Source organism: Aethalodelphis obliquidens, unplaced genomic scaffold (assembly GCF_003676395.1).
Source record: "Aethalodelphis obliquidens isolate GAN/ISIS:26980383/991018 unplaced genomic scaffold, ASM367639v1 scaffold52, whole genome shotgun sequence".
Taxonomy (NCBI): domain Eukaryota; kingdom Metazoa; phylum Chordata; class Mammalia; order Artiodactyla; family Delphinidae; genus Aethalodelphis; species Aethalodelphis obliquidens.
Window position 1 is genome coordinate 6383570 of NW_020837996.1, and position 14345 is coordinate 6397914.

The 14345-nt window shown below is 54.0% G+C and overlaps 1 protein-coding gene across 1 annotated transcript in view; it reads left to right on the top strand.

The window, feature by feature from the left end:
- The window catches only part of SLIT3 (slit guidance ligand 3), a 609330-nt gene that overhangs the window by 556342 nt on the left and 38643 nt on the right, over positions 1-14345 (top strand). The window contains exons 26-29 of the mRNA XM_027084345.1: positions 666-790; positions 4606-4703; positions 8541-8680; positions 10334-10427. Coding sequence (XP_026940146.1) covers positions 666-790; positions 4606-4703; positions 8541-8680; positions 10334-10427 — 457 coding nt within the window. The remainder of the gene's footprint in view (positions 1-665; positions 791-4605; positions 4704-8540; positions 8681-10333; positions 10428-14345) is intronic.

Here is a 14345-nt window from a genome sequence, read left to right on the forward strand (position 1 = left end):
ACATGAAATAGGGCCTGATTATCCAGGGCTTTGTCCACACTGGCTGCAGCGGTAGCACAGCCCCTGTTACAAAGCTCTGTGTAGGGACGTGGCCTCCCTCCCTCCAGCCCTGATGGCCGAGGAGAGCAGGACACAGTTGAAACTGTAATCCCTCATCAGCATCGTTGCTGTGTCTTCCGGGCCCATTTCTTACTTCTTCCTGCCGACTCAAGGGTTCTACAAGGAGAACTTCCTATGTGATGTGTGCCTTTGGCCTGGGCACTGTGCCCTCCTTAGCCCTGCACAGACTATGAGGAGGGGTGTTTGGGGAAGGAAAAATGAGAGGTCCAAATGGAGCCTGGGCCCAGAGCTCCCCTAACGTAAAGAGATACACAAGGGGTTTCTAATTATGGTGCATTGTTTGCAGATTAGCACCAGAATCAGATCAGGCTAATTACCGTAATTGATCTGACTGAGAAGTGCTTCTGAATGATGTCCCGCTGTGATTTTTTTCCTCTCTGGATGACGGCTGAATTAATGGGACTCTAGCTGGACTGGATGTGCTGGCTGCGGAGGGCCAGCTGCCCTCTGGACAGAGATGGGAGGGGCCAGAGCAGAGGAGGAGGGAGGTGTGACAGTGAGCCTACCTGGGGACCTGCCACCAACACTCTGGTTTTGCTGTCCAGGGCCAGTGGACATCAACATTGTGGCCAAGTGCAATGCCTGCCTTTCCAGCCCATGCAAGAACAACGGGACATGTACCCAGGATCCCGTGGAGCAGTACCGCTGCGCCTGCCCCTACGGCTACAAGGTATGATGGGAGGCTCCGCCCCCTACCATCCACGGTCCAGGGAGGGGCACTGTTCACTGCTGACTCTCCCTTCCCCAAGGACAGTGGATAAGTCCACTTCACAGGTCACTCCAAAACAGCATTTGCCAGCAACTCTCCCGTTCTCCCCAGCACTGCTGGGGGCTGCCCAGTTGTATCCCATTCACACCCGTCATAGAGGACCCCATGTAGTCTCGACAGTGATGCAGTGAGATAAGGAGGAAATGTAATATTTGTATTTTCTTCCTTGAACATGGGGAAATTAAGTCTCCGAGAGTTAAAGTACCTCCAAGTAGAGGCATCCCTTGAACCCACCACACTGACCTCCCTCCGGGGTGATTCCCAGGTCCTCCCCCCACCTCCCTTCCCTGTCCTCAGGACAGCCAGCCCTGGAAGCACTGGTTCCAGCTTGAGGAGGATACAGGGATGGAGGATTAAAAGGCCAGCCTTCACGGTTGACAGGCTCAGATCAGCCAACAAGGGCTGGGATGGAGATCCCAGTTCTCCTGTCCTCCCCAGAAATCCAGGCTAATTCCAGAATAACCCTTCCCTCCTTTCTTCTCACCCAGCAGCATCTAGAACATTATCCTGCCTCCATATTAATGTCTATAAAGTGTGGATGATGTGCCAAGCACTCTGCTTGGCATTTTAGTCATCATTTCCCCTGTGAGGAAGGAATTATTGATTCCCATTTTACAGATGTGGAAACTGAGCCTCAGACTGTTGAAAGGGCTTGACTTACTGGCCCAAGCTTGTAAGCAGTAGGGTTGGGTTAAGACCCAGGGCTACATGATTCCAAAGCCCCCCCCCCACTTTCGCCTGGAGGTTTCCTGAGTAGCTGAACCCCTCGCTGCACCTCACTGGGGTCAGCAAAGCCGTGACTGGGTCCTCTTCCCCAGCACCCCCCTGGCTTCCCAGATTCCAGCCATCCCAGGGCACCCATCTGAAGGCACTAGGCACGTCGAGAATTTCAAGACAGTCCCCAGCCTGTCTGATGCACCCACCTGGTAAAGCTGAGCAGGAGGGAGCTGGCATCCCCGGGTGTCCTGTCCCCAGGGGGATTTATGTGTATAGTGACAAGCTTGAGGGGCAGACTGCCTCTGGGGAACGGGGCTCCCTGGTGGCTTTCTCAGCTGTAGCTGTGCTTCCAGTAGACAGTGTCAGAGTGCCACCTATGGGCCTGAGCCTGAGACAAGAGAGCCAAAGGCTTCCTATGAGGCCAGTCGGACAGCCTCCCTGCCCCAGGCAGCCAACCCCAGGCCTCACACCCACAGGAGTCCCAGACCCATGCCCCTACACACACACGTACGTACACACACGCACACACATGTACACACACACATACATATTGTAGGGGAAGACTAGAAATTAAGCAAACATGCTCAAACGCCTGGATCCTCAAACTCCCCTGTATTAATTCAGTGGAGAAAACTCAGGCTGTGGATTTACACAGAGCAGCATGTGTGGATCCTGGCTTTGTCATTCCCTAGCTGGGTGGTGATGGCCAGTGGCTGCACCTCAGGCCTCCCATCTGCACACTGGGACCTGCCACACAGCCTTGCTGTGAGAATCAAGTGTACGGAAACACATGCAGCGCACCTAGGACAGTACCTGGCATTCAGTAAGTCCTCAGCAGCTGTCATATGATGCCTTTTAACTGTACCGTGTATGCCGGTCCCTAATACCAGGGTGTGGAGTGGGTCATCAGGAACAGGTGTCATGTTGCTGGTTTCCTGTAAAGGAAGCTAGAAGCCCCGGCCACAACCTTTACAAACACACTCACTGACACACACACACACACGTACACACGCACGCACGTGCACACACGTGAACTACTTAGCAACAACCAAAGACCTGAAAAAGTCTTTTAATTACCCACATTCAGCTCTGTCTCAGAGCCCCATGATCAGCATGGTCATGCTCTGAATAGCTCTTAACTGTGGAGCTACCATTACCTACCAGGTGCCTCATATGAGTGTGATTTCTAATCATTCCTTAACTCCGTGGGGTAGGCATCATTATTCCCATTTTACAGATGATGAAAAGTCTCAGAGAGAACTGGTAATTTCCTCAAGGTACGTAGCAGTAGCCGGACTAGCATGTGCACTCAGACCAGCCTAACTGCAGAGCCCGTGTTTTGAGAGGGGCAGGATAAGTGCCCAGCATAGCATCGCGGTTCCCAGCGCTGGCTTTGGACTGGATGTCGGGTTCAGCTGTGCCTGTTCCGCTTACTGCTGTGCGATCGTGGGTGCAGCACCTCACTTTCCAAGTCTGCCTTCCCTCTCTGTAAGAATGCGGGTAATAACAACCATACCAGTCTTGCAGGGGTGTTACGCACATTATACGCGATATAAAACTTAGCGTGAGGCCTGGAACAGAAAATGCGCTCCATAAACGACAGTGAGAACGAGCCTCGCAGTTTCCATCGACACGTGGTCTTTCTGAAAGGGATCCCACATTGCTCTGGTTTAGGATACAACCAGACCCCAACCCGAACTGCATTCTCTGCGTCCCCTCCGAGAAACCTCTGACGGGCCCTTTACTGGTGACGGGGCTCGAAGAGGGAGCAGACAGACGCGGGCCTGCCTTCAGATGGCTGGAGACAGGGCCTGAGGCTCGGCGTGGAGAAAGTGAGAAGGCGGCACTACTCGGCAGAGCCCGGTCCGCTCCTCGCAGGCACTGGCGGCGGCAGCAGAGCAGAGAAGAGGATTTTCTCAGGCAGATGGCGAGCAGGTGGTGTGGCAGTGGAAGGACTCCCGCGATCAGCCCCGCCTGGCACGGCGCCCACGCCGAGCCCACAGCCCAGAAACAAACGCAGCAGATGCCTCCCTGCCGCCACCAGACCCCCCAGGTCCTCCCGAGGACCGCCGGCCAAGGCTTGGGCACAGCACTGATCCACGGGTCCCAGGGGAGAAGCTGGACGCAGAGGATCAGTGCTCCCTCGGACGCTGGGTCTTGACATCCACAGTCCCTGTCTCAGCCTCCCTGCACAGTGCCTTTGCCCTCGCCATTCCTTCTGCCCGACACGCTCTTCCCCACCTACACACGCTCAGACATCCCCTTCAGGGGGGCCTGCTCCAAAGGAATCCCACTCCACCCAAAACTCTGTCTCACAGGAGATCTCAATCTGGCCTCACATCAGGATCACCTGCAGAACTTGAGAGTAAATGCCAACACCTGGGCCCACAGACCAATCAAAGATGACTCTGGGGGGCTGTCAGTTTACAGGGCCAAGGTCTGTGGGCCACACTTCAGCCGTAGTCCAGCCTACAAGTTATGGATTACCGTTAAGCCTCAGTGAGGCTAGTAATAATATCATCTACTATGTGCTAAATGTGTTATGTAATATTAAGCACTTCCTTATTGAAAGGTCTAGTTTAATTCTGGTAGGAGCTCTATGAGGTAGGCTTGTAGAAGTTAAAAGGCTTATTATACAAGATCAAGGTCAGGCAACCAGGAAGAGGTGAAGCTGGAATATGAAACCAGGTCTTCCTGGCTCCAGAGCCCCTGCTCTCGGCCTACAGGGAAGGATGGCGAAAAGCGGGTGAAGTCTGAGAAGTAGTGAAGCTGGGGCCCAGACTCCTGAGTTCAGCATTCCTCCCCTCCTCACTGTGGACTGACCAAAGGCAAGGGCTCCCTCGGGCTTTCTCTGGGTCACACAGCAGGCTTGTCCCAGGGAGGGCCTCCATCTCCCTGACCTCATCCCAAAGGACGCTGGGAACCCACAGGGGTCTCTTCGTCATGGCAGCCACAGAAAGCCTCCCTAACCACACGCTTCTCTCTCTCCTGCTCCTCAGGGAAAAGACTGCACGATGCCCATCAACACCTGCCTCCAGAACCCCTGTCTGCACGGAGGCACCTGCCACCTGAGCGAGAGCCACAGTGATGGGTTCAGGTAACAGCTCACCCTTGGGCCCTCCCTCCTCTCAGTCTTCATGGTCAGGCTCTTGGGGAAGGCTGAGGGAGCACAGCTATGCGCCTCCCGTGTGTGCCCACACTCTGCCCAGCCCTTTATGTGAATGACTCCAAGGCTCTTCACTCCCTATAAGGCAGCTACTGCTATCCCTCTTGTATAGATAAGGAAGTCGAGGCATCAAAGGGATAAATCGTTTGTCCGCAGTTACACAGTAAGCGTTGGTACAGGAATCTGAATTCAGGTAGTCCGTCTCCAGAGCCAGGAGAAGGGAAGCCACAGTTGGCTTCCCTCCAAGGGAAGCCACAGTTGCTGGCTAAAGTCAGAGTAGGATGGGATAATGGCTCAAAGACCTGCCAGCCTGGTAATTCCACCACTCTTTTCTGTGTTATAAAAAGCAATAATAATAGGTGACATCGATTACACGCTCATTATGTGCCAGGCAGTGACTCTAAGCCTCATTTAAATCCTCATGAGGACCCTATCCGGTACAAGTAGGTACTATCCCCATTTAACAGATGAGGAAACTGAGGCACAGAATTGATTGGCTCTAGGTCCCGTATCCTGACACTCATTCCTGAGTCTCCAAGCCTCACCTCTTTCCTCCCTGGCATTAAGAGCTCAGGAAGAAAAGGGGTGGAAGGCACTTAAGGTTCTTCTCACTCCTGTCCTTGGGGCGGGCCTTCTGCCGCTCTGGCAAACCTCAGGCCCCTCCCTGCTTCCCACCCTCCCAGCTGTGTGCACATGTCCAGTTTCCCGGGCCCTATCCTGGCAAAGCAGACCAGGGGCAATTGGCCCGTGTGGCACCCCCAGTGAGCCAGCGGGTCAGGCGGTAAAGGGGGGGCATCTGGTGGCAAGCTGTGTGCGGAGGTCTTAGCGCTCAGGTTGCAAACAATTATCAAAAGCCCTCTGACCAGGGTTGCTGCGTGTTCTGCGAAAGACATCAGGTTCTGGGCTCTGGGTTCTCCCCAGGGAACCCAGCCGCCCACGTGTCCATCTGCCAAGCCAGCCCCATCAGAATCAACTCTTAAAATGTGAAATGCAAGGCAGAGTTGGTTTTCCTGCCTGGAGCAGGCCAAACAACACACTCTCACCCACTGAGAGCCCCGGGGGGTTGGGGGAGAAACTACCCAGAAATCTCACGGTGGTGGCCACCTGGCCTCAGCCAGGAATCACGCCTCCAGGACTGAAAGCCTGGCTCTGCCCCCGCCCCCTGTGCCCCCTCACCGCCACCCCCGAGCCCAGGGACCCGCCTCGGCAAGGGACAGGAGCGCCCCCTGCAGGCGACTGTGTTGCTCCCCTCTCTGCAGGTGAGCGGAAGGACCCGTCTCCACCCTCCGTTGTTGAGGATTTCAAAGGAACTGGAAATAGTTTTAGGACTTAATTTTCAAGGAAAATGGCCCAGACCCACAGGATTAGGAAAATGGGATGGAGGGTGCAGGCAATGCGGCCCACACCTCTGGGAGGGTATAGCTCGTGTGGGATCCTCAAGCAGCAGGAAAGCACTGCCCCTCAGGGCAGCACCTGGCAAGCTGGCAAAGGGAGAGCCACCTGTTCAGACGGAGGCTTTGCTCCCTTGTCCCTCCTCTGTTTCCTAGAGCTGCCATAACAAAGTACTGCAGGCTGGGGGGCTTGGAACCAAAGAATGGATTCTCTCACAGCTCTGGAAGTCAGAAGCCCAGACTGAAGGTGTCAGCAGGGCCGTGTTCCCTCTGAAACCGGCAAGGGAGGATTCTTCCTCGCCCCTTCCTGGCTTCTGATGGCTGCTGGCAGTTTCTGGCATTGCTTGGCCTGCAGCTGCACATGGCCTTCTCCCTGTGTCTGTCTCCACATGGCCGTCTTCTTATAAGGACACCAGTCATATAGGATTAGGGGCCCACCCCACTCCAGTGAATGTGGTCTTCAGTTAACTAATGACAGCTGCAGTGACTCTGTTTCCCAATTAGGTCACATTCTCAAGTACTGGGTGGGTGGGGGGGTTAAGATTTCAACATACCTTTTCGAGGGGACACAATTCAATCCATGACACCTCTTACTGGTCAGAATTCTGGAAGCATCACCTACCTCTTCATACAGATGCTTCTCCAGTCTTGACATATTGTCCCTCTGCTCAAAAGAGAGCTGTCCCTGCAGCTCACACATTGCTCTTGAGATATCCTTGATAGCTCCACCCCCACCCCCTCCACCGCCCCTACCTCCCGTAAGGTTTCCAGCGAGGACAGAAAAAAACTTTAGCCTCTTTCCCACCCTCTGTCCAGTCCATGAGCAACCCCAGCTCTCCTGACCAGTCACTCTCACCCCACGTTTATGCAGTCCTAAAGCTCCGGGGAGAGTCAGAGTAACTCATTTGAGGAAAATAGGCAACACTGTGGTTTAAGATCTTTGGAAAACGACCCACTGTCTGGCTCTGAAGAAATGACCTTTTTCATGAATGGCCAGGGTCCCTAAGAGAAACAAAAAGGACTTAGAGTCATTTTGCTCCAGCTCCAGAGCTCAGGCCCGAGGACCCTTCCCCCAGCCTTTTGTAGAAAATGTGACCCAGTTTTCAGGTCACAGAGGGAAGGAGGTTATTTAGGACTCTAGGGCCACAAAAATCCACTTCCTATTAGCTTAGTTTCGTTGTTTGGTTAAACGCCCAAGTCAGAGCAGCCTCTGAAATGGAGAGAGGCCTGGAATTCCAGGTCTGAGGCTGGAACACACGTTCGTGGATGGGGGTGTATGTCCCTGGTCCCTGACGAGGGGGGATGGGCCACAGAAAGAGTGAGATTCCCTGCAGCGCTTCTTTAATCAAACGCTCGGCTCCCACCTGCATCCTCCCAGCGCCCACCCCCCACCCCACCCCGCCCCTTGTCAGCTGCCCAGAACCGACTTCATCAGTGCTGACTGACTTTGCATGTCTAATCCTGGGGAAGTGGCCAAGGTCGGGCAGAGGACGGGGGTTGAGGTTTTTATCCAAGAGGTTTAACACTCCAGAGACAGGTTAAGGAAATGCATCATACTCATCTATGGTGTTTTAAGCCAGGCTCACCAGAAAGTGTTGGCAGGAGAGGGGCCCTCCCACCCTTCCCTCAGCCCCCAGAAGCTGGAGGGGGCTCAGAAGTAGCAGGAATACCTGACAGGGAGAAACGGCATCCCTGAGAATAAGGTTAAGGAGGTGGCTAGTTTTGCCTAGAACTAAATCTAGCTAACATGTTCTGAACATTTTCGCTGTGCTGTGTACCCTTCTAAGCGTTTTACTTGTATAATCTCATTTAATGCCTGCAGCCACCCTGCAGCGGGTAGATAATAGCACCAGTCAACAGATAAGGAAACTGAGACGCAGAATTTAACTTCCAAGAAACCTGGTCGCAGAGCCTGATCTGTTTCCTGCTCCAGATACAAAGAATGCCCTTGAGTAGAAAATCACCAAAAGGGCAGGGTTCGTTTTGCTCTTTCTCTCCTTGTCTACAAAAGAGACTACCCAGAGGCTGCTTAGGAGACAGCTGGAGGAATTTAAGCTCTACCCAGGAAACTACATCCAGCTGGGGGAGCGGTGAAGGAGGCACAGCCAATGGGAATTGCCCCCTGGCGAGGTAGCCATCCAGGGCCGGGGAGATGGAATACTGCCCGGAGACAGGGGACTAGATGAAATGCCCTCTTAGGCTCCTAAGGGTCTTCCTGCTCAGGACCCCAAGACCTCCTGGGTCCACCATGCTGTCCCGGACCTCCATCCAGAGGAGAAACCTGACTGATTCTATTTTCCACCTTCCCCTCTGCCGCTGCAACCCACCCCTCTCCCTGACCCGCGGCTCCCCTCTTCGCACCCACACATCCCCAAAGCTGCTCCTGCCCCCTGGGCTTCGAGGGGCAGCGGTGTGAGATCAACCCAGACGACTGCGAGGACAGCGACTGTGAGAACAACGCCACCTGTGTGGACGGGATCAACACCTATGTGTGTGTGTGCCCACCAGACTACACAGGTGAGCCCTGACGCCCGAGCGCGGGTTGCCGTGTGCAGGCTGTGGCTTGTCGTGCGTTCGAAGAGCACCACGTTCTTAGCTTCTTCCAAAAACTCCACCTCCTGTCCCCCTCTGGACAAAGTCTTGAACCCCACGACCTGGTACTGTGTTATGAGGGGCTTCCCAGAGGCCCTCTCTCTTCTAGCTTGTCTACCCTCTGCCACCCCTCACCCCACCCCCTGCAAATCACTAGCTCCTCCCCACTTTGAACAGTTCCCCAGGGCCCTTTCAGCTGTCTGTTCATTTGGTTCATGTTCATCCCCTCCTTCGGGAACCCTGGAGCCCTGGTGGTGTCTGAAGCCAGCACAGAGGCACTTGCATTGTGGTCATGCTCCGTTTGGGTCTGAACTGACGGTGGGCAGATGGGCACGGGTGGAGGGAGCTGAGGAAACACGCATTAAGGCGGTTTCCCGCCTGCGTCTGCCGTGGACCGGGGTGCAGTTCTGGCTTGTTGTACTTTGTTCCTGAGAATGGGACGTAGTGGTTTTGTCTGTGCCAGAAAACGTCAAAAAGTGTCCCCCACAGAGACCGCACCTCTCTGGGTGTCTCCAGCAGGTGAGGGGAGGCTTAGAAGGCACACGGTGCTCTCTGTGGTCTTGAGAGACTGGGGCAAAACGAGGACGGGGTGGGAGTCAGCTTATCCTCACCGCAACAGAGAACAGACGCCAGGGCTATGCCTGTCATGCTTTTTCTCCCCGGCCGTCCTCAGGACCGTCCTCTGCCCTGTCCCCTGGGAGCCGCGGCCCAGGCTGCCTTCTCCTGCCCACGCCTGTCCTCTGAATGAACCTCCCTGGCTGGAAGTTTGTTTCTTCTAGATCCCTCTCTACCTGGCTTGCCGGGGGTGGAATGTGAGGAAGCGCAAAACTCAGAGATGCATCTGCCAGGGGCCTCTCCCCTGCTGTCCTATCTTACCTCCCACATTCCCAAAACACACTTTCAGGTGGCGTCAGTATTTCAGGGCTTACATCCTTGGGTATTTATGGCCTGTTCGGCATTTTCTGACACTGTGAATTTCAAAGGGGATGTATCCAGAGACCAGAACTTCACATTCTTTCCATATTTTCTTCTCTGAGAAAATCCAAGGGGCTTATTACTTATCTGTAACAGGTGGACTGAGCTAAGCGCTGTCCCCTCCTCCAGGAAGCCTCTGGGTTTCCACTGAGTTTTCCCGTCATCGCGCTGACAGCTCTGTGTTGTAATTAATTGCCTGCTTATTTGTAGATACACCCCCCGCACTAGCCATGGGGGGGGAGAGGGGACAGGGCCAGGTCACGGCTGTGTCCCCAGCACAGTGCTGCCACACGGGAGGTGCTCCACACATGGGTGTGGAAGGAAAAATAAATAAGCATAGCCCAAGGTCAGGGGTGATTTCAGCTGCCGCCGCCCCTATGGTGGTGCAGTGACCGTGCCCGGGTGAGGTCCTGCAGTCTTCCCATGGTCACTGCCAGGGAAACCGAGGCTGAGGCACAGGAGAAAGGAGACGCCAAAAGAGCACATGCAGGGCCCCTGATACCCGTGACCTCCTGGCCAGGGGCTGGATGAACCTGACTTCTAGCCAGGGCATCCCCCCGGCACCCTCCCTGATGCCTGGGTTCTCTCTACCCGCCCCACCAGGTGAGCTGTGCGACGAGGTGATCGACCACTGCGTGCCCGGGATGAACCTCTGTCAGCATGAGGCAAAGTGCGTCTCCCTGGACAGAGGATTCAGGTGAGGCTCGTTCATGCCCAGCACCGGGTCCCAAGGACCCGGCTCCAGCGGTCTGGGTTTGAGGCAGACACTCTGGGGCTCCCTCCACATTTTTTTTTCCTCTCTCTCTCTTTCTGCCTGTTACTTGTTTGTTACCGTGTGCTTGTCTGTATCTCTGACCAGTCATGGTCTAATCCTCTTAGTCTCTCTCTGTCTCTCTTTCTGAGCCTCTGTGTCTGTCCTCTCTGTTCCCTCTCCCTCTCCCTCAGGCCCCAGATCCTCACTGTACTGAAGGCAGTGGGTATAGCGCAGGAGGTTTTCAATTCCCTCCCTCCAAGGCCCTTGCCGTGGACCTGGGGGAGGAAAAGTTGACACAAAACAAAGGTTAAGAAAAGAAGCAATTCCTAGGGTCCTAGATCATGGCTCTAAGTGCTGCTGGGGGTCTGAGGAGGGGGCGGGGGAGAACTTTCTGGAGCAGAGCGGGAAGCCCCCCCCAACCCTAGGAGGTGGGATGTGAAGTGACCACCAAAGAATGGGTGGAATTGGGATGCACTGCAAGAAGGAGGGAGCCCCACAGGTGGGAGAAGAGTCTAGAGTAGGTGAGGGTGAGAGGGGGCCATAAGCACCTCTTCTTGTGTTTTCCTTTTCTATCTGGATATCCCAAGCCTAGAACTTACCACCAGGGAAAACGCAAGAGGCGTGTAGGGCCTCTGGCTTCAGAGGGAGCAAAGGAGGCTGCGGTCCTTTGGTGCGTGCACCCTCCTTCAAGTCTGCCTCACCTGCTCCCGTCCCCTCGGAGGTGTGCCGGGTGGGCTTTCACATAATCGAGTTCCCTGAGCTTGAGTAAGAGCGAGGGATGCCTGCCCCCCACCCTGCTTTTCCCACTCCAGGATTTGAATTCAGATCAGGGCTGCTCTTCAACTGAAGGAAGAGCAAAGGGGTAGGAAGAGATGCTTAAAACACAAACTTGAACCCAAAGCTGAGCCGGCTGGACTGACAGGAAAAGTGCTTTGCGTGTACCTAAGAAGGGGCGGTGATGGCGACTGGGCATCTGAGCCGTGAAGAGTGGGGAGAATATCTGTAGATGGAAAGGAGATCAGTGGCATTCCAGGCTGAGTGGACGGCAAGCTCAGAGGAAGCTGGCTTGGACGAGCATAGCGAGCTTGGAGACTGGTCAGAAGTGGTCCAGGGTACAGGTCTGGGAATGGGGTGCTAGAGACTTAGGACCAGAGATCACGATTCTCTACTACTTGTCCCTGGAAACTCTCTCTACTGTAACCAAGACCCCTTGAGTTCAAGGACAATATAGAATATAGAAACCAGTCTCGCTTTCAGAATCTTGAGATAATATTGATATATTTATGCACAGTGTCTCTTAGAATCTTGAAGAGGTCTACAGGCCAACTCAATAATGTCGATTTTTTTTTTCTTTTTGAGATGCATTTAAATGAAAAGTCCCTTCTCCCAGTGCAGCATTTTATAATGTTATCGCCCTCCCCTGCCATCACCATAACAACTCACATCCCAAGGCAGGGAACAGGGGCATTAACAAAAGAGATGTGCAGTCAGTGCAACCTCTGCCCAAGTTGGAAGATGTTTATCCTTGGGGATTTCCTTGTATGCTGTTCTAATGAGGCCTCAACTCAACAGAACAGATAGTACTCTATCAGTATCTGTGACGTGAACACTGAAGTAATAATATACTGAAGCCCTGAAAATAATAATGAACACTGCCCATACACACTGAAAATAATAACAGAAACAAAGATGGCAGTGGCTCGCATGCACTGAACGCTCCCTCTGTGTCAGGCACTGTGCATTATTACCTCGCTTAACACTCAGCAATCTTAGGATGTAGAAACTGTTACCCACCTCCTGTGTGGGGCTGAGGCTCAGGGAGGTGGAGCCAGCAGCCGACACACGTGCACAGAAAGGGATGCGAGTCAATCCAGGCCTGACTGATTCCTCGGCTAAATCCAGAGGCTACTGAAGTCACTTGGTAACTCGTCGTCCAGAATCAGTAGGTCGAATGCATATCAAAATTGCATAACCCTTACGCTTTAGAAAAAAGATAAAGGCAACACATTTGAGGACAACAGGGAATGCAGGTTATACCACCAGATGCTTGTCTTTGGCCGATGAAGAAGTGTTGTAGAGATCCTTGCTATTGGAGGTGAGGTCCATGAACCAGCAGTATCAGCATCCCGTGGGAGCTTGTTGGGAATACTAATCCCCAGGCCCCACCCGGACTCCCTGAATCAGAAGCTGCACTTTAACAAGACCCCTGGGTGTTTCGTTTAGGAAGCGCAGGTGTGGAGAGGGCTGTAGCACTGGGAGGAAAGAAGGATGTAAACACATCTTCCTCCAGACTTCCACTGCTTCATCTGCGAGGGAGCATGGCTTCCCTAATTCCTCATAAACACCTGCTCAGTAGCCTCGAATTCCATGCTTATCAGGCTGGGTTTTGCCCTGTAAGTAGTGAGCAGCTATTATTGCCTTGGAGAAGCTCATACAGCTTGAGTTGCTCTGCAGGTACTTCTTAGAATTCAGGAGACACAAACACAGATGCCTGCTGGGGCCAGGTTTAACCCTAGCAGAGGCCTGGCTTGTGATATATTGAGCATGTGCCCCCAAAAGGCATCCCCGAGCTGTTCCTTTAAAAGACTAGGAAGGGGGGCTTCCCTGGTGGCGCAGTGGTTGGGGGTCCGCCTGCAGATGCAGGGGACGCGGGTTCGTGCCCCAGTCCGGGGGGATCCCACATGCCGCGGAGCAGCTGGGGCCGTGGGCCATGGCCGCTGAGCCTGTGCGTCCAGAGCCTGTGCTCCGCAGCAAGAGAGGCCACGGCGGTGAGAGGTCCGTGTACCGCAAGAAAAAAAAAAAAGACTAGGAAGGAATGGGGGCTAAGACGTGAAAGTTTGCACTTTCTGGTGCAGCAATAGGTCACATATATCAAATTTACCCATCAAATAAGTAAAGGTAAATAGGTCAGATCTTAGCAGATTTCACAGCTTTTGGACGCAGGTCCAGTAAATCCTCAGATTCTAGAACTCGCCCCCCTCCAGGGACACCCCACCCCCTGAGTATCTTACCTTGCCATGCTGAGTCCATGGCATGCACCGTGTTCTGGCAGCCCCAGCACTGCCAGGATCTGCTTGTGATTCCAGCCCACTTCCAGCCATCCTAAAGGGGGTAGAGTGAGGAGAGGGCGGAGGGACGACTATCCCTTTGTCCTGATGCTTCCCGTCAGGCTCCCGTGTCACATAAGTATTCCAAGGTCTCACTTCCCTCCCCGCCTGGCCACCCGTACCACAGCATCCCCTGCCCATACCACCTTCCTCCTCTCACCTGGATAGGCTGTGGTTATTATTTACACTCCGCCCAGCAGGATTCAGCCAGTGAGCCCAGAGAGGTGTGCAGGCTCCAGGCCCTGCCGGAGGTAGAGGGGCCAGGAAGCATTTGTGTTCACACGTGCCTGTGTGCTGAAGCCGCTGTGAGTAAGGTGGTACCTTTGGTCTCTTCCTTGCTGGGACTTCGGCACATTGTCACCCCAGACAGAGGAGCCCAGAGATGTATGTCTCAGGCTCATGTTTAGGGAGACCCGCCGCAGCCGTCTCTGGCCGGGCTGAAACCTGGGCTAGCAGGGACGTGATGGAGCTGCTGACACCAAGCTCCTCAGGGAGGGGCGGGCCAGCCTGCAGGGCCTGGGTTGGGTCAGTAGCTCCCATCCTCTCCCCTGGAGACCAGGAGGCATTTATCAAGGGCAAAGGGATTCACCTTCTTATATCAGCCCGAATCCCTGGGAAAAAATGAACAAACAATAGAATAGAATCAAAGGGAGTGTCCTTATCAGCACGTTCTACATATCACGCTGACAGTTTCCTCAGTGTGGATCTAGTGGCCTGCGCAGAGTGTATCGCTTAATTTTTAAAACCACCATAA